Source organism: Scyliorhinus torazame, chromosome 21 (genome assembly GCF_047496885.1).
Source record: "Scyliorhinus torazame isolate Kashiwa2021f chromosome 21, sScyTor2.1, whole genome shotgun sequence".
In the NCBI taxonomy this organism is placed as follows: Eukaryota; Metazoa; Chordata; class Chondrichthyes; order Carcharhiniformes; family Scyliorhinidae; genus Scyliorhinus; species Scyliorhinus torazame.
Window position 1 is genome coordinate 82,640,121 of NC_092727.1, and position 22,713 is coordinate 82,662,833.

General features: G+C 49.5%; 1 protein-coding gene across 2 annotated transcripts in view; it reads right to left on the minus strand.

Annotated features, from left to right (window-relative positions):
• LOC140398375 (vesicle-fusing ATPase) overlaps nucleotides 1–22,713 on the minus strand; it is a 405,179-nt gene that overhangs the window by 324,297 nt on the left and 58,169 nt on the right. The window contains exons 1-2 of one of the 2 annotated variants that reach the window (XM_072486991.1): nucleotides 8,845–8,993; nucleotides 6,347–6,446 (exon numbers count right to left, since the gene is read on the minus strand). In XM_072486991.1, the coding sequence (XP_072343092.1) occupies nucleotides 6,347–6,446; nucleotides 8,845–8,882 (138 nt within the window). In that variant the 5' untranslated portion in view covers nucleotides 8,883–8,993. Of the gene's footprint in view, nucleotides 1–6,346; nucleotides 6,447–8,844; nucleotides 8,994–22,713 lie in introns of those variants that run through there. The other variant, XM_072486990.1, reaches the window with a different exon arrangement.

Genomic DNA, 22,713 nt, shown 5'->3' on the forward strand with positions numbered 1-22,713 from the left:
CAACACCCTGAAGACCACCACCATCTGGCATGGTTCCATCCTCACTCCCACAACCCTGGGCATGGCTTCAAAAAAGGTGGTCCAGTACCAGACAGGTTCGGGGCAGGCCCAGAACATGTGTGAGTGGTTGGCCAGGCCTCCCTGGCACCGTTCACATTTGTCCTCCACCTCCGGAAGGAACTCGCTCGTCTATGTTTTGGTCAAGTGCACCCCATGCACTCCCTTTAGCTGCGTTAGGCTCAGATCTGTACATCAAGAAGTACAGTTCACTCTATGTAATGCTTCAATCCAGAGTCCTTCCCCTATCTCCATGTCCAGTTCCTCCTCCCTTCTTCCAGTGTCTCGTCCAGCGGGGCCCTTGCCTCCTCCAGCAGTCATCTGTACTTGTCGGCGCAGGTACCGTCCCCTAATTCGCCCGATCCTAGCAGGCTGTCCAGCAGGGTGTGTCAGAGTAGCTGGGGAAACATTTCGGTCTCCTTGTGTCGGAGATTCCTCAGTTGCAGGTATCAGAGCTCATTCCCTTTTGGGAGCGGGAGCTTTTCTGTTAGTTCTCCCAGGGTCGCTACTCTACCGTCTATGCGTAGGTCCCCTATTGTCAGTACTGTTCGTCCTGTCCCGAAGGCTTTTTTCAGGCGGGTTAACAGGAGTATAATGGGGGCGCGAGGGACTCGGAGGGTGAGAAGGGTGTTCCTCGAGCGGAGTAGAGATAGGGGGGGGCTGGCGCTGCCCAACCTCTGTGGGTACTACTGGGCCGCCAATGCGACGATGGTGCGCAAGTGGGTGATGGAGGGGGAGGGGGCTGCATGGAAGAGGCTGGAGACGGCGTCCTGTGTGGGTACGAATCTGGGTGCGCTGGCAACGGCGCCGCTGCCGCTCCCTCCAAGGAGGTATACCACGAGCCCGGTGGTGGTGGCGTCCCTCAAAATTTGGGGGCAGTGGAGGCGGCATAGGGGGGGAAGTTGGGGCCTCGGCGTGGACCCCATTAGGGAGGAACCACCGGTTCGCCCCAGGAAGAACAGGTGGAGGGTTTTCGGGGTGGCACAGGGCAGGGTTACGAAAGTTGGGGGGCCTGTTTGTGGACGGGAAGTTTGCGAGCTTGGGTGAGCTGGAAGAGAAGTACGGGCTCCCCCCAGGGAACACCTTCAGGTACTTACAGGTAAGGGCTTTTGCCAGACGGCAGGTGGTGGAATTCCCGCGGCTAATGCCACACACAGTACAGGACAGGGAGCTCTCGGGGGGGTGGGTGGGATTGGGGAAGATCTCGGAAACTTACCAGGTGATGCAGGAGGAGGAGGAGGCCTCGGTGGTGGAGTTGAAAGGTAAGTGGGAGGAGGGGTTGGGAGAGGAGATCGAAGAGAGGACGTGGGCAGATGCCCTAGGGAGGGTGAATTCTTCCTCTTCTTGCGCAAGGCTCAGCCTCATACAGTTTAAGGTGCTGCACAGGGCACACATGACCGGGACAAGGATGAGCCGGTCCTTTGGGGGAGAGGACAGGTGTGTTAGATGCTCAGGGAGCCCAGCAAATCACACCCATATGTTCTGGGCATGCCCAGCTCTGGAGGAATTTTGGAAGGGCGTAGCGAGGACGGTGTCGAGGGTGGTAGGATCCAGGGTCAGACCGGGCTGGGGGCTTGCAATATTTGGGGTGGCAGAGGAGCCGTGAGTGCAGGAGGCATTGCGGGGCCAGTGCTGCCGCAAACATTTTAGAAGCCCACCGGGAATCCGTCTGGACCTGGTGCCTTCCCCACTGCATGGAGTTGATGCTCTCCATGACCTGCCCCAGTCTAGCGGTACTTCCAGTCTCTGTTTCTTTTCTTCCCCCACAACTGTTATGTCCAGCCCATCGAGCAACTGTTTCATCTTCGAGTCCCCCTAAGGTGTACAGCTCCCGGTAGAAAGTCGCAAAGGCCTCATTGATCTTATTTGACACTGTGACTAGCCTGCCGTTCCCATCATTTATCTGCACTATCTCTCTTGTGGCTGCCTGCTTTTACAGCTGGTGAGCTAGTAGGCAGCTGGCTTTGTCTCCATGCACATAGAAGGTCCCCCGTTTCTGGCAGAGCTGGTTCGCTTCTTTCCCCGTAGAGAGCAGGTCAAATTCCATTTGTAGTTTATTCCTCTCCGCCAGTAGCTCCATGGTCGGAGCCGTGGAGTATCCCAGGTCCACTTCCAATATGGCATTGATCAGCTGTTGCCTACCTGCTCTTTCCTTCTTGTGCTCGAGAACTCTGTACGCTATTATTTCCCCCCGTATCACTGCGTTCAGTGCCTCCCAGAATGTGGAGGGTGAGACCTACCCATTTTGATTGGAGGTTACATAACCGGTGGCTCGTGACATTTTTTTGGCGAGGAGGACTGTGTCCAGCCACCATTGGAGCCCAACCCATCACCAACCTCACATCCATGTAGTGTGGTGCGTGGTCAAAGATTACTATTGCGGAGTATTCCGCCCCTACTACCCCTGGAAGCACCAATTTACCTACTACAAAGAAGTTGATACGGAATAGACTTTGTGAATGTGGGAGAAGCAGGAGAATCCATGGATTAACAACCCCCCCCAACCCAGAAGACTCTGGATCTTTTCACCAGCCCATTAGGTGCCCTCATGTTCCAGGTGACTATCCTGATTGGGGGTGGGGGGGTTCCTAGTTCCCGATTGTCTAATATTGTTGTCTTCCAATTCCATTCTTTCGGGTGAACTAGTTTGCTTTCACCGGCGTGTTAAAATAATGTTCTTTGTTGTTGAACATGATCCATAGACTCGCCGGGTACATGTCAAACCGCACCTTACTTTTAAATAATGCTACTGTGGCCCCGTTACTCCGCTCGCGCTATGGAGTTTTATTGAGAGGAGCTCCAGCAGCTGCCCCATCGACAGGTGGGCTGGCTTTTGTGTTGCCGACCCTGCTCAGTCCGCCATGCTCCGCTCTGTTTCGGCAAGCGTGTCCCCTCGTTCGGAGGTTGGGGTCTTTCTTTCCCGACTTTTGCTGTTTATTCGGCTCCGCGCTGGTTCGACAGCATTTCAGTCAGTTGGTTGTTAGGTTGTAGGTTGTAGGTGAGACTGGGGTGTTTTTGTGGCATTTTTAAATCAATTTAACAAGCTAAAAGGGCCTGCTACGAAGCTTCCAAGAGAGCCACCTTTTGTGCGCTCGCTCAGCTCATGGTCGCCGGTCATTCCAGGCACAGTTTTAAGTTATTCCAAATCTCATGTCACAGACGGTTAAATTCTTCTCATAATGTGTACAAGATAAAATAAAGTATTGTGAGATCAAATCTGAAATCAAACCACGTGGAAAGCATGAGAAAGCAAAAATATCAGTTCCTATGATGCGGATATTTATTCAATATGACAGCACTGCAGCTGCAGGAGCAAGGTTCACTTGTATAGTTCTTTTCACCTTTGTGTGAACATGTACAGAAGCAAACTGAAATAGGGAACATTATGAAGGTACTCAAAGAAGCTTCATTGGTTTACGACTAGACCTTGCTCAGCCAGTTTCGCTCAGTTGGCTGGACAGTTGGTTTGTGATGCAGAGCGAGGCGAATAGCGCGGGTTCAATTCCAGTACTGGCTGAGGTTATTCGTGAAGGCCTCACCTTCTCAGTCTTGCCTTTCGCCTGAGGTGTGGTGATCCTCAGATTAAATCACCACCAGTCAACTGTCCATGTCAAAGGGGAAAGCAACCTATGGTCATCTGGGACTATGGCACTTTTCCGTTCAGACCTTGCAATATTTGTAACACCATTAACATAGAGTTTTAAAAAGGTTAAGGGTGAAGATTCCAGAATGTGGCACTTAGGCAGCTGGAGGCATGGACAGCAACAATGGAGCAAATGGAGGAGGGAAGTAGCAGAAGTTCAAGGAACAGAGAGTCTGTGGGCTGGATTTGGTCATATTGGAGAAGGTTAACAATAGAGAAAGGAAGGCGAAAGAGGGATTTCAGCATGGAGATGAGAATTCTTCAGTTGTAGGACTGGGCATCAATAGAGCATAGTAAAACAGTGGTGACAGACAAACAGACCTTGGTGCAATCTTGGATACAGACAGCATAGATTTGGGTAGACAAACTCTCAGAAGCAGCCAGCCAGGACAGCATAAAAATCATTAAGTCTAGAAGTAACAAAGATGTTGTTAAAGGCTTCAGCAGTAGTCGGCCGGAATTAGGGATGGAGGTAGGAAATGCTGCAGATGTGGGAGCAGATGGGTTGTGTGTTGCACAGGATATGGGATCAGAGCTCAGTTGAATGATAAATTGAATGACAAAATGGTCAGGGGGCAGTATGAAATTGGGGGCTGGAGTACACTTTGTGTCAGGAAGCAAAAACAATGGCTTCGGTCTTCAACATTTAATTGAGGGAAAATATGGATGATCCAAGATTGAGAGAGAGAAACAACCTGAAAGGACAGAAGTAGCGCTGGACACAGTCACCGTACAAAAGTAGTGTATAACATTAGGACGTGCACTGTAAAGGAGAAGGGTATTGGTGCTTTTGAGAGAGAACAACGCAGCTACACTCTTGTTTCTTTACGGCATGCAGTGTCCGAGTATGAAAACACATGAAAATGGAGCCTTTTTCGTTCAGTGCATCACAGATCATGGGGTGGTGCAATGGAACTATGACAGGATGGATAATCATAGATTGTTACTGGAACAGTGTTTCGAAGTACTCGAACAAAATTAAATAATAAATTTAAAGTAGAGAGAAGCTAGAGCTGCGAGGATGTGGAATTCAACTCTATGGATATTGATTGTGACGTAAACTAACAACATTCAAGATCATATTTGATAAATGGAGGAAGAAAAAATATCGAAGGGATATGGAAAAATCATGGGCAAATATGACTAACTAGTTGTTCGTGTCGCGGGTAAATACCAACATGGACCGCTTGGGCTGAGTCGCCCCATATTTATTTTATTTTTTAAAAATATTTTTTATTCTCCTTTTTCACATTTTCTTCAAAACGTACACCCACCAACAAACAGTAAATGGTAACGAATACAATGTCAAGCCCCTTATTAACAACAATGATCTCATCCTCCCACCAACCCTCAAACAACAGTCCGCATGACAACATAAACATCAAATAAAAAACAATAAGTAATCAGGAGTCGCCCATAATCACCATTAATATATACAGTCCACCCCTCCCAACTAATATTCAAGGCCATCCAATCCCCGAATGTGTACAATAAATGACACCCATGTATTGTAGAACCCCCCCCCCATCCCCGTACCAGACTCCTCCCCTCCACTACGTCTCGAAAACACTTCACCCAGTATCGGTCCCCTCCCCCAACTTTTCACCCCACCTAGACTCATCGAAATCTGTTCTACCAGGCTCTGATGGGCGCAGCCCCTCCCCCCCACCACACTCCCGTTCACTGGCCAGCTTAAACCAGCCAGTGTGTAGGCCCCTGCCCCGACCTCACTCCCTTCCAAACCCCTCCTCCCTGCCCGGTCCCAGGAAAACAAAGAAATCCTCTTCAAATCCCCAATGTAAACACACAAACCCCAAAGAACCATCATTGCAAAAGAAAATCCCAACGCTTACTTTGTCCAAATAGACAAAGTCGACTCATTCAGCACATATACCAACATGCAGTGAAAAAATAAAGCTACATACACTCCTACAAACCCCCTACCCTCAGTACAAGACCAATCCTCAGTCCCATTTCTCAATTCTGCCCTAGTCCTTCTACCTTCACAAACACCTCCGTCTCCACCGTCTCAAAATAAAAAAGTCTTTGGATTTGTAGGTCACCCTCAACTCAGCTGGGGAGTCGCCCCATATTATTACTTCAATGTAATTAAGCTTGGAACCAAGAAAGGCAAATCCCATGAAGTCTGGGCAAAGTAAGAGAGGCACTGCAGGTGCCACTGCAGTCAATCATACTAATAGGAACAGAAATCACAGACCACAAGAAGGGGTAATCATTATGGCCACAGTCACCAAATATGACCAGTGACGTTGTCTGGAGCCGTTTCAGCCCAAGAACAGAGCAGAAACCCGAATAGAGAAATTCAAACAGCAACTTATGGGTGAGATTTCACTCATTTGGAAAGCAACAGCACATTCAAAGGCCGGGGAGACAAAAGGGAGTCTAGAGATGGGGTTTGTAATTTGCAAGGACAGAGGACAATTCTTTATCTTGAGATAAAGAATGAAGACAGCAGTTTTAAGACGTGCTGTGTTCATAATGAATAGTCAGACAGAAATGTTTCATAGTAGATAGATCCAGTCACACCTCACTTACCTACTCCTAAAAAGCCCAAAGCTATTTCAGTGCGAAGTATTTATTACAAGTTTTGATCCAAAATACGAGGTACGTTATAACTGTCTTTACCTGCGGCAGGCTGAAAGCAATGCTTCCTGGAGGCACAGTGGTGTGGCTTTTCACTGTGAAGACAAATCTGTGGTGCGGACCAGTTTTCACAATCACATGCCTAGGAGGAAGGAAAAAGTGGGGGTAAGGTACGTTCAAAAGGCAAGTCAAAACATATACTACAGGCTAAAAGTGATGATAAAAGCAATTACCAGCATTATGTACAATTATTTTGCACTTGGCGTGATGACAATAATTTCTTTCATTCCTACATTTGCACCAGAATCCCTCTTTTAGCCAATGAATAGAGATATGTTCTCTGCAACCCTACTGGGCTCCACCATGTAATGTAGAGACCTGAGATGTTAAAGTTAAGGACTATTCCCTCATGATTGTTTAAATAAATTTAGAGCACCCAATTATTTTTTTCCAATTAAGGGGCAATTTAGCATAACCAATCCACCTACCCTATACATTTTTGGGTTGTGGGGGCGAAACCCACACAAACACGTGGAAAATGTGCAAACTCCACACGGACAGTGACTCAGAGCCGGGATCGAACCTGGGACCTCGGCGCCGTGAGGCAGCAATGCTAACCACTGTGCCCTCATGTTTACTTCACAAATCCTCGCTCTCCTATTTGCGGACTATTAAACACAAAACATTCAAAGACCACATTGTCTTAAAAGTCCAACTGTGTTTTAGGAAACTATACGTTCCTTACAATCCATACAGGACTATCCCCATACCAACATGGTTGACTCTGCCATCTCAAATGGTCTAGCAAAGCACTCAGTCAGATTGACAAATGGGAATGAATGCCAATTTTCTAGCAATGCCCAATTTCTGGAAATGAATGAACTTCAATTGTTTGCTTCATCTTTGTTGTTCCTTTGCTTCTCTGTGTCAGGTAGTCAGCAAGCAACCAGTCAGATCAAGTCAGGTTGGTGATTGGTGAACCCTTTTTTGTTTGATTTTATAAATTGGGCCATGTTTGGCAAATCTGGCAAGATTACTTTAGCCTGGCCATTGGTTCCATGTGAGAACACATCCTGAACCAGAGCAATGGCAACTAAGAGATCAAAGGAGCAGAGGGCGGATGAGCAGGTAGGTAGGACAAAGAGGAAATGGACTGGAGATTTGCGACTGGCTGCACATGAATAATGTACAATGGCATCTCAAGTGCCATGTGGATTTTGTGGTCAGATTTCACAAACCTGAGCAAAATGTGTAAAAAATTAAAATTTACAATAAAAAATACAGCAGCCAGCTAAAATTTACAATAATCGTACAAATAAAGAATTCTGTGTTAACACAGAAATCATAATGTCTGGTAGTACCATTCCTGTGTCTTTGCCTTTGTTTGCAAAAATGGTGCAGCTTTTCAAAATTGCAGCACAAAAGACAGTGCTCATTAAGCAACCATCTCACATCCCCTGCTTGCAGGTCTGAATTGCAGTGAAGATGCTTTAACACAATTGTACGTGAGGAGTCTAACACAGCATTCAGCAATCTCCAAGGAACTTGTTCAAAACTTGCAGCTTTCAACGGTTACTTTTCTCCAGCAGACTGGTACACTGATTTGGGACTTGAAATTTCAAGTTTAAAAGCTGCATTAACCGGTACAGACTCAGTGAGTCTCATCTTTCTGTAATCATCGTATTATTCTAACCACAAGGCTTTGCTACCTTCCTTATGAACTAGGGGCATGCTTCCACATATAAACTACAAATTAAGAAAATCAAATTATCACACCGACCATAAACACACTTGCACACTATTGAAAGAAATGAATTCCAATCTACAGATGTAAATACGAAAGAACTTCATTTAAAAAAAAAAAATTGAACTTTTTTCCAATTAAAGGCAATTTTAGCGTGGCCAATCCACCTACCCTGCACATCTTTGGGTTGTGGGGGTGAGATCCATGCAGGCATAGGGGAATGTGCAAACTCCACACAGACAGTGACCCAGGGCCAGGATCGAATCAGAGTCCTCGGCAGCAGTGCTAACTACTGCCCCACCATGCTGCCCAAGAACTTTATTTATATGGCAGACTTCACATTCGCAGGATATCCTAAGGCTTTTCATTATCAAATATTTTGAAATGCAGTCAACTATTGCCATATGCTATGACCCTTGACCGGGCCCCCAACCTTTTGGTAAGATTCGGTTAGGAATAAATAATGGTTAAAGAGATTTAAGACACTTGCTCAGTGAATAAAGCAAGTTTACATGGGTTTTAAACAAAAAGAGAAACATTCCAAACAGGGTGAAGAATAAAACAATTTACAATATTTATCTTATATTCTAACATTCAGGGTTAATATGGCATGCATGTGAATTAAAGGCAAATTGCGACTGAACACTCCACTCTGCACAATGGCAGATGCAACCAAGACAAACCCCACAGATTTCTCATCAACACACTCAGACGTCAGTAAGCTCAGAGTCAAATCAATCTCACAAACTTTTGTCTCCTTCACAAGGTTTCCAATCTTCACCTTGGAAGATCTCACCTTGGAATTCTCTCAAGCCGCTCCAACGTTGGCAGCATCACAATGGCCACCTTGCAGAGTTCCAGTCTCGTCTCAAGATTCCATTCCCCTTGGATTCCCGAGTATGCAATGAAACATAAACCCAAAGGTACAACTTCAGATCTTTAGACATGCCAAACACACCACCAAGTAGTATCTCTGCACCAACAGTCTAAGTTCCAAGCTTCAGCTGCCTTCTTGGATCTCCTGGACTTCTCCTGATTCTTTTCAACGCAAGAAATTGGTACATATACTGTATTATTGTATGGATGGCACAGAAGCACAGTGGTTGGCACTGTTGCTTCACAGCGCCAGGGTCCCGGGTTCAATTCCTGCTTGGTTCACTGTCTGTGCAGAATCTGAACGTTCTCCCCATGTCTGCGTGGATTTCCTCCGGGTGCTCTGGTTTTCTCACACAAGTCCCGAAAGACATGCTGGTTAGGTGAATTGGACGTTCTGAATTCTCTCTCGGTGTACTAGAGGATTTTCACAGCAACTTCACTGCAGTGTTAATGTAAGCCTGATTGTGACAATAATAAAGATCATATTACATTATTATCATAGAATTAACAGTGCAGAAGGAGGCCATTCAGCCCAACGAGTCTGCACCGGCCCCTGGAAAGAGCACCCTACCCAAGCCCCACACATCCACCCTATCCTCTTTATCCCCGCAACCAGTAACCCCACCTAACCCTTTTGGACACGAAGGGCAATTTAGAATGGCCAATCCACATAACCTGCACATCTTTGGACTGTGGGAGGAAACCGGAGCACCCGGAGGAAACCCACGCACACACGGGTAGAACGTGCAGACTCCGCACAGACAGTGAGCCAAGCCGGGAATCGAGCCTGGGACCCTGGAGCTGTGAAGCAACTGTGCTAACCACTGTGCTACCGTGCTGCCCAAATTATTACATGAATTTGTTTCACTGATATTTTAAAAGCCTGGGTTAGGGTGCACATATATGTGCTGCAGAATTATTTTTAAAATCCGTTTTAAAAGTCAGGCAGACTTTATAGCTGCAAAATGTGTAATTAAGATGTCGTAAAAGTGAACACATCATTCTTGAAGCCATGCTTATGTTTACAAGGAGAGGCTTAATAGTTTTTTTGTTATGATTTCTGGGGAGTAGATAATTAGAGACAGTGTTTAAACACAAGAAGGTTATTGGATTTGAGTGGAATAAAGATGTAAGTAATGGAAGGAGCCAGAATGGAAGCTGTGAGCTGAACAAAAGCATTTGCAGAAGCCTGCCAGATTCAGCATTAATCTGACAAGCACGGTTTTCAAGTTGTTTACTAACAGGATCTCTCTCTCTCTCCAAGCAGTCTTTCAAATAAATTTCTAGAGAACGGCCAGAAATCCTGTGTTTGCTAACGTTATTTAATAGTTCTTTTTGACCCGTGCTGGGTTTTGCTTGATTGGAGATAAATGAGATCTCAGTGAGTTATGAATTTTACTGTTAAGCGTTGTTTAACTGGTAATTGCACACTATATTTCTGTGATGTTAAGGTTTTTTAGGACTGTGTTAATAATAGTTTGTTTTTATACACAATACCCCTATTTGTACATGGAATCACTGTTTCCTCTGGGTGCTCCGGTTCCTCCCAGAAGTTCCGAAAGACATGCTTGTTCGATAAATTACACATTCTGAATTCGCCCTCTATGTACCCGAATAGGCACCGGAGCATGGCGACTAGGGGATTTTCACAGTAACTTCACGCAGTGTTAATGTAAGCCTACTTGTAACAATGATAAAGATTATTCTTATTCCTCAGAGTTATACAAATTTTAAAAAGTGATTGGGGTTCTTGTCCAGTATCCTAGCAAATGTTGGGGTCCGGTCCGGGATTGTAATAACTGGTTTCAGAACTCTTGGCAAGACAAAGCTCAAAAGGATGCAATCATAAAGGCAGGCAGGTGGAAGTAGGCAGTCTTTGTGATAAAGCAGATTATGAGGTCGGAAGCTCATCGCACAAAGCTAACGTGCCAAATTGACTCAAGCAACCTTATTATTAAGCTGCTGGGCAGTAAGGATCACTTAGCCCACATTGAGGCGCAATTTAATTGAGGTAAGGGAGAAACCAGACAGGAGAAAAGCATATAAAGGACAATAATATTTGGGCAGTGCAGAGCACAATCACCATGTACTGCTGCGATACAGGTTTGAGGCCTCATGGAAATGTTGGGTAGGAGGGACGGTGAGGAACGAGGAATTGGTGGTGTCTCAGCCCTGTGCTGACTGGTTCACACCAGTCTCGGAAATCTCTCACCTCCTCTCTCACAAAACCCATGCAACCAGTGGAAAGAATAACAGCCAGGAGAGAAGTGCGCAACTTTTGCCCAAACGTGATCCAATTGTGGGCATTGCTGGCATTTGCTGCCCGTCCTTAATTGCCCTTGAACTGAGTGACTTGCTCAGCCATATCACATGTCAATTGAGAGAATTGCCGTGGGTCTGGTGACATGCATCAGCCAGAACAGGCAAGGATGGCAGATTGCCTTCCGGGTGGGTTTTTCAAACAACGGTTGATCGCGGTCATGGTCACCATTACCAAGACTAGCTTTCTATTCCTGATTTATTAACGAAGTTAGAATTCAAATACAACCAGCTACTATGGTGGTATTTGAATGCATGGCCCCAGAGCATGAGCCTGGGCCGCTGGATTACTGGTCCAGTGACATTACCACAATGCTATACTCTCTCCCTCCCCAAAACTAGTGATATGACCTTGTGAAAATTACAGAAATACTTTTAGTGGTGATTTATGATCGCTTCTGGCAAGGTTGTTCCACCATTTGGAAATTAAATCACCTTTCTGACAATTCAGCTTCAGAAAAGAGAAACAAACCATTTCATGCACAGAGCTGGAGTTTACATTTTTGACATTAGCCGTTAAAATAACAGCCAAAATTACCAAAAATTCAAAATGAACTTCTTGGAAATTAAGCAGCCAGCATGTTTCCAGCTCAACTCTATGGGATGTACTGTATGTAATAGAAATCACTGTGCAAAATCTACTCTAAATAGATGGAAAACAAATGCCAGCCTGGCCAGCAATACCGAGAGCCCATGAATTAATTTCTAAACGTTAAGTTCCCAAAGGACAGATCCTACATATTCAGCAACTGTCAACCATTGCCAACTCTTGCTTAAACTTGCCACAAGGTACTCATTTTAAGCTCTCAGTTCATTGATCTTAACCAATGGCCATCAATTCTTCCCAGGTGAGGGGCAGCATGGTGGTGCAGTGGTAGCACAGCTGCCTCACGGCGCTGAGGTCCCAGGTTCGATCCCGGCTCTGGCTCACTGTCCGTGTGGAGTTTGCACATTCTCCCCGTGACTGCGTGGGTTTCGCCCCCACAATCCAAAAATGTGCAGAGTAGGTGGATTGGCCACACTAAATTGCCCCTTAATTGGAAAAAACAATTGGGTAATCTAAAAATTTTTTTTTTTTTTTTTTTTTTTTTTTATAATTCTTCCCAGGTGAGAGGGGGAGCCAAATCTCCCCAGCTCTTAACCCAAGTCTCTCTCTCAGTTTCTCTCCCATCTTCCTGCATGTCCTGTTGAGCTGACCGAGTCCAAGATACAGTTCATTTGAACCTATTCCCATTGAACCCACCCAATCACCCAAATGACATTATAACAGCGGGGTCTTGGACAAGCCACAATTTCCTCCAGGTAAACAGCGAGTAGACAATGCCATTGACTTCAGCTCTTGCTGCAGAGTCCAAACCCTGCCAATCTCCTCCCCTCAACCGCCATCTCTGGTGAAGCAGCCTATTGACCACTTCATCTTCCTTTCCGACAGAGTAGAGCTTCCATTCCATACCCTCTCCAGCAAAGATTGCGCACTTCCACCTCCATAACATTCAGCTCCAAACCCAATTCAGTTTTCTCCCTCATGAATTTCTCATCTGTCCCCGAGTAATCAATCACCAGACAACAACTTTGCAATATTCCCCTCATGTCTCAGTTAACCCAAAGTCTGTAGCAGTGGTCTGATTTAGCTTCATCTTCAAGTCCCAGTCATCCATCACCATTTTACTTCCTGTAGCAAATTAGTTTCCAATGCCCAATGCCTTTAAATTTAAAATCTGCACGTTCACATCGCTTCAGGACCTCCTTCTTCTGCATCCCTGCAGCCTCTGCAGGATCTGAACCACACTCCAATTGCAAACCCTTGCACGGCCCCCATTCATCAAACACCAGCCTTCTGAATATCCCACCATTGGCAGCTATCCTTTCCAATCACCTCCACCCCAGACTCTGCAGCTTCCTGCCTTAGCCCCTCACATCCTTTGCTTCTCGTTTAAGGTCACCCTTAATCAGACCTCCATGCCACCCCTCCCAATACCTCCCTTATTCAACTTGACATACATTTAATTTCCAGTTGTGTTGTGCCTCTGAAACATCTTCAGAAATGTTTGGTGTTAAAACAAACAGAGGGGAATGCAAGTTGTCAGCGCTGGCTTGTAGCACTTGGGTAAACCACACTTCATAACTCCATCAGGACAAAGGATAATATTAAAAAATCTAGAATAACAAGCTCATGGCCACATTTCAATCCCTCAAAGGCAAATATTCTACTGATCCAAATCTTTGAAGTTCACCTGATAAATGTGGCTGAAATTTGTTTTTGTGTATGACTTCGGAATAAAATCCCGAGACAGAGTGCAAACCCAATGGTTAATAGTGTTTGGGGTGCGGTAGTACAGTGGTTTTATGGTTGCTGGATTAGTAATTCAGGGAATGCAAATGGAAATCTCAGAGTTTCGAGAATTTGATTTATTTTTTTGTTTTGAACCTGTAAGCAAAAGTGAAAACTTTTGGGCCAGTAAAACGGTCGCATGTGTTCACGCATTTGAGGAGTCTGAAGGCGGATATGTTTTTTTTTTTAAAAACAGGAGACGCACCTGAAGCTAGGGTTCCAGGCGAGGTTGAGAAGGGATGGGTGGGGCAGGTGCTTCATTCGGGGCTGGATAAGGGGGGTGGCGATGTTGGTTAATAAGCGGGTTGCGTTGGGAGCACTGATAACAGCACCTCTTCCGTTCTCGTCGACCCGATACTCCACAAGTCCGGTGGTGGTGGCGGCTCTGAGAATCTGGGGGCAGTGGAGGAGATACAAGAGTGGAGGGAGCATCGGTTTGGACCATGATTTATAATAACTATCGGTTTGTACCGGGTAGGCTGGATGGCGGGTTCCGGAGATGGCAAAGGGCAGGAATTAGGAGGATGGGAGATCTATTTATAGACGGGAGCTTCCCCAGCTTGAAAGCCTTGGAGAATTTGCAGGTGCGAGACTTCTTGAGAAGGCAGGTTCCGGCCTTCCCTCCACTGCCGCCACGGGGGATACAGGACAGACTAGTCTGCGGTACCTGGGTGGGGGAGGGGAAGGTATCAGATATTTACCAGGAACTTTTGGATGCGTAGGAAACTCCGGTGGAGGAGCTTAAGGGCAAATGGGAGGACGAGCTAGGAGGAGATATAGAGGCAGGTCTGTGGGCGGATGCCCTAATCAGGGTTAATACATCCTCATCATGTGCCAGGCTTAGCCTGATACAATTCAAGGTAGTCCACCGGGCACACGATGGTGGCCCAGATTAGCAAGTTTTTTGGGGTAGAGGACAGGTGTGCGAGTGTGGTAGTCCCCACTGTTGTATTATATTGTATATACTGCACTGCATACAAGGGTATTACGGTAAGGCCACTGTACTACAGGTACGGGGGTAGATCCCTGCTTGTCTCCACCCAGTAGGCGGAGTATAAATGTGTGTGCTCTCCGAACTGCAGCCATTTCGGCAGCAGCTGTAGAAGGCCACACATCTCTGTGTAATAAAGCCTCAATTAGTCTCTACTCTCATCTCAATTGATAATGCATCAATTTATTACACAGAGATTTTACAAAGCTGGATCTCCGCATCAAGCCGGATCGCCTGCAGCTGCATCCTCAAGCAGATGGCAAAAAGGACTTCGCACATTGGCTAGCTTGCTTTGAAGCATACATCGGATCTGCGACAGACCCAATCCCGGAAGCACAGAAACTCCAGATTCTGTTCACGTAGCTGAGCTCCGATGTCTTTCCCCTCATCCAGGACGCAGGACCAACCTACGCAGAGGCCATGGCACTACTGAAGGAGAACTACGCTCAGCACACCAACAAGATCTACGGCAGGCACCTCCTGTCCACGCGGCACCAACTTCCCGGTGAGTCTGTGGAAGATTTCTGGCGTGCCCTGCTCGCCCTGGTGAGAGACTGTGATTGCCAGGTTGCTTCGGCCGCTGAACATTCTAACCTGCTAATGAGAGACGCTTTCATTATGGGGCATAGGGTCGGCCTACATCCGCCAGCGCCTCTTTAAAGGGGCTACGCTTGACCTCATGGCGACCATGAAACTAGCGCTCTCGCTCACAGTCGCCTCAAGCAACATACAGGCGTATGCCCCCCGACCACACGGCCCACCACCCCTGGGCATTGTGGGGACCTCATTGTGGACCCCATCAGCGACCGCCCCCAGCCAACCCCACGCCTTCACCGCGCAGCAGCCAACCGATCCACGAGGACCCAAGTGCTACTTCTGCGGACAGACAAAACACCCCCGGCAGCGCTGCCTGGCGCGGAGCGTGCTCTGCAAGGCCTGCGGCAAGAAAGGACATTTCGCTGCAATGTGCCAGGTCCGCTCAATCGCCGCTATTGTCCCTGCACCCCCCGCATGCGGCCAGTGGGCGCCGCCATCTTCCTCGCCTCAGACCACGTGCGGCCCGTGGGCGCCGCCATCTTGCTTGCCTCACAACCAATGGGCGGAGCCTTCTTGTCTGCCCCAGGACACTTGCAGCCCGAGGACGCCGCCATCCTGCCTGCCTCAGGCCACGTGCGGCCCGTGGGTGCCGCCATCTTCCCCACCTCAGGACCCCTGCCCGTCGGGCACCTCATGGGACCGCTCATCGCCTGCAACCGCCGACGACCAGCCGCGTCTCGCCTCCGTCACGATCGACGGGCATGAGATATCCTGTCTTCTGGACTCTATTAACCAAAGTATCTCCCTGGCCTCCGGATCCCACTCCGTGGCAACCCGGGGGTACTGCATCGCCACCCTCACCCTCCAGGGCGTAGAGTTCAGCGGCTTCCAGCTCTATGTCCTCCCCAACCTCTGCGCTGCCTTGCTACTCGGCCTGGACTTCCAGTGCAACCTCCAGAGCCTAACCCTGAAATTTGGCGGGCCCCTACCACCCCTTACTATATGCGGCCTCACGACCCTTAAGGTCGAACCGCTTCTCTGTTTGCAAATCTCACCCCGGATTGCAAACCCATCGCCACCAGGAGCAGACGGTACAGCGCCCAGGACAGGACCTTCATCAGGTCTGAGGTTTCAGCAGCTGCTGCGGGAAGGTATCATCGAGGCCAGCACCGGCCCCTGGAGAGCCCAAGTGGTAGTGGTGAAACGGGAGAAGAAAAACAGGATGGTCGTTGACTACAGTCAGACCATCAATCGGTACACGCAGCTCGACGCGTCCCCCCCCCCCCCCCCCCCCACGCATATCTGATATGGTCAATCAGATTGAACAGTACCGGGTATTCTCGACAGTGGACCTGAAATCTGCCTACCACCAGCTCCCCATTCGCACGGCGGACCGCCCGTACACAGCGTTTGAAGCGGACGGCCGACTTAACCATTTCCTTAGGGTTCCCTTCGGCGTCACTAACAGGGTCTCGGTCTTCAAACGGGAGATGGACCGAATGGTTGACCGGTACGGACTGCGGGCCACTTTCCCGTACCTGGATAACGTCACCATCTGCGACAACGACCAGCAGGACCACAACTCTAACCTTTCCAAATTTCTCCACACCACCAAACTCCTCAACTTAACCTACAACAAGAAGAAGTGTGTTCAGCACGAACCGCTTAGCCATCCTCGGCTATGTGGTTCAGAACGGAGTTCTAGGGCCCGACCCCGATTGCATGCGCCCCCTCATGGATCTCCCCCTTCCCCATTGCCCTAAGGCAAACGATGCCTGGGGTTCTTTTCGTACTACGCCCAGTGGATCCCTTACTATGCGGACAAGGGCCGTCCACTCATCCACTCCACCGGTTTCCCACTGATGGCCGAGGCTCACCAGGCCTTCAACCGTATCAAGGCCGACATCGCCAAGGCCGCGATGCACGCGGTCGACGAGACGCTCCCCTTCCAAGTCGAGAGCGATGCATCAGACGTCGCTCTGACCGCCACCCTCAACCAGGCAGGCATTCTTTTCCCACACCCTCCATGCCTTCGTAATTCGGCACTCCTCCGTCAAAAAGGAGGCCCAAGCTATCGTTGAAGCTGTGCGGCACTGGAGGCATTACCTGGCCGGCAGGAGATTCACTCTCCTCACAGACCAACGGTCGGTTGCCTTCATGTTTAACAACACACAGCGGGGTAAGATCAAAAATGATAAGATTTTGCGGTGGAGGATCGAGCTCTCCACCTTTAATTCCAAGATTTTGTATCGCCCCAGTAAGCTCAACGATGCCCTGTCCCAAGGTACATGTGCCAGCGCACAAGTGGACCAACTCTGGACCCTGCATGACGATCTCGGTCACCCAGGGGTCACCCGCTTTTATCACTTCATTAAGGCCCGCAATCTGCCCTACTCCATCGAGGAAGTCAGGGCTGTCACCAGAGACTGCCAGGTCTGCGCGGAGTTTAAACTGCACTTCTGCCAGCCAGACCGTGCGTGCCTGGTTAAAGCCTCCCGCCCCTTTGAACGCCTCAGCGTGGACTTCAAAGGGCCCCTCCCCTCCACCGACTGCAACACATATTTTCTCAATGTGGTCGACGAATATTCCAGATTCCCCTTCGCCATCCCATGCCTTGATATCATGGAATATCATAGAATTTACAGTACAGAAGGAGGTTATTTGGCCCATCGAGTCTGCACTGGCTCTTGGAAAGAGCACCCTACCCAGGCCCACATCTCCACCCTATCCCCATAACCCAGTAACCCCACCCAGCACTAAGGACAATTTAGCATGGCCAATCCATTTAACCTGCACATCTTTGGACTGTGGGAGGAAACCGGAGCACCCGGAGGAAACCCACGCAGATACGGGGAGAACGTGCAGACTCCGCACAGACAGTGACCCAAGCCGGGAATCGAACCTGCGACCCTGGAGCTGTGAAGCAAGTGTGCTAACCACTATGCTACCGTGCTGCCCAGTCTGCCACCGTCATCAAAGCCCTCAACACCATCTTCGCTGTGTTCGGTTTCCCCGCCTACGTCCACAGCGACTGGGGATCCTCATTTATGAGCGTTGAGCTGTGCCAGTACCTGCTCAACAGGGGCATTGCCTCAAGCAGGGCGACCAGCTACAACCCCCGGGGAAACGGGCAGGTGGAGCGGGGGAATGGGACGGTCTGGAAGGCCGTCCAGCTGGCCCTACGGTACAGAAATCTCCCGGCCTTCCGCTGGCAGGAGGTCCTCCCCGACGCACTTCGCTAAATTTGGTTGCTCCTGTGCACGGCGACTAATGAAACCCCCCATGAACGTCTCTTTGCCTTCCCCAGGAAGCCCACCTCTGGGGTTTCGCTCCCAATATGGCTGGCAGCTCCAGGATCCGTTCTCCTCTGCAAGCACGTGCGGCTCCACAAGGCGGACCCGTTGGTTGAGAGGGTACAGCTACTCCACGCAAACCCGCAGTACGCCTACGTAGCGTACCCTGACGGCCACCAAGACACAGTCACCCTCAGGGACCTTGCACCAGCTGGGTCCCGGTCTCCTCCCCCCCCCCCCCCCCCCGGCGCCACCCTCCCTTCCCCCAGCGCACCCCACCACAATCCCCGCTCCAGGACAATCCGTCCTCCCCTTGGCCCCACCCAGGGATGAAGAGGATGCCGACACGCTCCCGGAGTCACCAACGACCGAGCCGACGCCGGACTCACTACCAGCACTGCGGCGCTCTCAACGACGGATCAAGGCAGCACGGTAGCATTGTGGATAGCACAATTGCTTCACAGCTCCAGGGTCCCAGGTTCGATTCCGGCTTGGGTCACTGTCTGTGCGGAGTCTGCACATCCTCCCAGTGTGTGTGTGGGTTTCCTCCGGGTACTCCGGTTTCCTCCCACAGTCCAAAGATGTGCATGTTAGGTGGATTGGCCATGATAAATTGTCCTTAGTGTCCAAAATTGCCCTTAGTGTTGGGTGAGGTTACTGGGTTATGGGGATAGAATGGAAGTGTTGACCTTGGCTAGGGTGCTCTTTCCAAGAGCCGGTGCAGACTCGATGGGCCGAATGGCCTCCTTCGGCACTGTAAATTATATGATATGAAGGCGCACGACTGTCAAAATTTGTAACCTTCTCTGAAATTTTAATGACAACCTGTATGTAAATAGTTTTCCACCACCCCCGCTGGACTCATTTTTAACAGGTGGTGAATGTGGTAGTCATCACTGTTGTACTATATTGTATATATGGGTATTATGGTAAGGCCCCTGTACTACAGGTACGAGGGTAGATCCCTGCCTGCTGGCTCCACCCAGTAGGCAGAGTATAAATGGCAGCAGCTGTAGGAGACCACACATCTGTGTAATAAAGCCTCGATTACTCTCTACTCTCGTCTCGTCGTAATTGATAGTGCATCAGCGAGGTGCGCGGGAAGCCCAGCAAATCATGTCCACCTGTTTTGGGCATGCCCGAAGCTTAAAGGACTAAGGCAATGTCCACGGTACTCAAAACACGGGTGGTGCAGAGTCCGGAGGTGGCGATCTTTGGAGTGTCGGAAGAGCCGGGAGTTCAGGGGGCGAAAGAGGCAGACGCCTTGGCCTTTGCCTCCCTGGTAACCCAGAGACGGATCTAATTAATGTGGAGGGACTTGAAGCCCCCGCCTGTAGAGACCTGGGTTAGTGACATGGCCGGGTTTCTCAGTCTCGAGAAAATAAAGTTTGCCTTAAGAGGGTCAATGGTTGGGTTCACCCGAAGGTGGCAGCCGTTTGTGGCCGATGCGGGAGGGGGTGAGGGGAGAGAGAGGTGTGATTGTTAGTTGGAGCTGGGAGGGGGTGCCTGTGGTTCTGGTAAATGTTTGTGCTCCAAATTGGGATGACGTGTGCACCGGGTGATTTCTTTGTGTTGGACAAGATGTTGCTGGCGGGGGTGGCAGACTCGGAATATTCGCCAATGGGGGGGTAACACCCGCAATGGAGGCTGGATGTGGGATTGCCATTCAGGCTACGTGGTGAACAATACGGGGGAGGTCACATCCACCACACTGTGGAAGGCACTCAAGGCTGTAGTCAGGGGGGAGTTCATATCAATTCAGGCGGGCGCACAGGAAGAAAACAGAGCGGAAGGAATGGGCACTGATGGTGGGCGAGATTTTGACTGTAGACAGGAGATCGAGGAGAGCCGGAGGCAGGGTTGTTGAAGGAGAGGCAGAGGCACCAGATGGAGTTTGGGCTAATTTCTACAAGGAAGGTGGTGGGGCAACTGCAGAGGGGCAGTGTATGAGTATGGGGAAAAGGAGGATAGGATGTTGGCCCATCAGTTGAGAAAGCAGGAGGCGGTGAGGGTGATCAGTAGAGTTAAGGATGACAAGGATAAGGTGGTGATGGACTTGGAGGGGGTGAATGGGATATTCAAGGTGTTTTATAGGAGGCTCTACAAGTCGGAGCCCCAGGGAGGAGGGGATGCGGTGGTTCCTGGATGGGTTAGAGTTTCCCAAAGTGGTAGAGGGGCTGGTTCAGGGACTGGGGACCCCAACTGGGCTGATGAATGGTATGGAGACGATGCAGACCAGAAACGTTCCAGGGCCGGGCAGGTCCCTGGTAGAATTTTTTTTTAAATTTGGGGCAGATCTGGGGCCATTGCTGGTGAGGGCATATAATGAAGCAAGAGAAAGGGGGGGAACTCCCGACTACATTCCGCTGGCTTCGATCTCCCTGATTTTAAAGAGGAACAAGGACCTGGAGCAGTGTGGGTCGTACCACCCGATATCACTATTGAATATAGATGGCAAGTTATTGACAAAGGTGTTGGAATCACAAATTGAGGACTGTGTGCCGGGGGTGATAGCTGAGGATCAGATGAGTTTTAGGAGGGGAAGGCAGTTGTCGGCGAATGTGAGGAGGCTACTCAATGTAATCATTAAGCCTTCGGAGGGCAGGGGGTGGAGGTAGTGGTGCCGATGGACGCGGAGAAGTGCGTTAGACCGGGTGGAGTGGACGTATTTGTTTGAGGTGCTGGGGTAGTTCGGGTTCGGGCATGGGTTTGTCAGTTGGTCCGGCTGCTATACAAGGCACCGGTCAAGAGCATGCAGATGAACTGAGTGAGTTCGGAGTACTTCAGGCTGCATCGATGATGGAGGGGTGCCGGTTCTCCCTGTTGCTTTTTGCCTTGGCGATAGAGCGCTGGCATTGGCACTTAGGGTATCGAGAGACTGGTGGTGGGGTACGAGCACAGGGTTTCAATGTATTATATATTTTGGATCCGGTGGGCTGCATCGGAGGCATTATGGAGATCCTGGGGGAATTTGGCCCATTTTTGAGATACAAATTGAATATGGGAAAGAGTAAAGTGTTCCTAATGGGGGCCAGAGGGCAGGAAAGGAGATATGGGGAGTTGCCGGTTAGGGTAGTGGAGGAGAGTTTCATGTATTTGTACCCTGGAGTTGGGTGTAGTTGCATAAATTGAACTTGGCTCGGCTGGTGGAGCAGATGAAAATGTACTTTAAGAGGTGGGTGCGCTGCCGCTGTCACTGGCAGGGCAGGTGCAGACAGTGAAAATGACAGCGCTGCCAAGATTTATGTTTGCATTTCAGAACCTCCCAATCTTTGTTCCCAAGTCGTTTTTTAGGAAGGTCAATGGGCTGATCTCTGAGTTTCTATGAGCAGGGAAGACCCCGCAGTTGCAGTGGGCTTTCTTGGAGCGGGGGAGGGGTGGGGCCTGACGTTGCTGGACATGATGAACTATAATTGGGTGCCAAACATTGCTGTAGTAAGGAAATGGGCCATGGGGGAGGAGTCGGTGTGGGGGCTGGCGGAGGCAGCGTTGTGCGGGTTATGTGTTTGAGGACTTTGTTGTTGGCGCCTTTACCGTTCTCTCCGGCCAGGTACTCTTATGATCCCAGTGGTGGTGTCGCCCCTCAGGGTGTGGGGACAGTGGAGGCAGCATTTGGGCCTGGAGGATGCCTCTGTGTGGGTGCCAATCTGTAATAACCATAGGTTTGCACCAGCAGGGCTGGATGCAAGTTTTATGGGGTGGTGGCAGGCATTGAGCGCTTTGCTGCCTTGTTTATAGGGGGCAAATTTGTAGGTGTGGAGGAAGTGTATGAGTTGCCCAGGGGGAACGGATTTAGGTACCTGCAGGTTCGGGACTTTGTAAGGAGTGAGGTGCAGTCCTTTCCTGGGCTGCCGCCCCTGGGGTTGCAGGACAAGGTGCTGTCAAAGGATGAAATAGGGGAGGGGAAGGTGTCGGATGTCGATAAGGAGTTGACGGAGTAGGAGAGCCCTGGCGGGTGATATTAAGCGTAAATAGGAGAAGGAGCTTGGGGGGGGGTGGAGGCAGTGTCATGGACAGAGGTCTTGTGGAGGGGGTGAACGCGTTCTCGTCATGTGCGAAGTTAAGCCTCGTCCAGTTTAAAGTGGCACATAGGGCTTACATGACGGTGGCGAGGATGAGTAGGTTCTTTGAGGGGCGAGAAATTAGGTGTGGACCCGCGAATCACATCCACTTGTTCTGGGCGTGTCAGAGATTGAGGGGTTTCTGGCAGGGGTTCTCGGACGTGATGTCCAAGGTGCTGGGTGTGGAGGGGGTGATATTTGGGTGTCGGAAGACCCGAGAGTCCAGGGGGTGAGAGAGGCCGATGTTTTGGCCTGT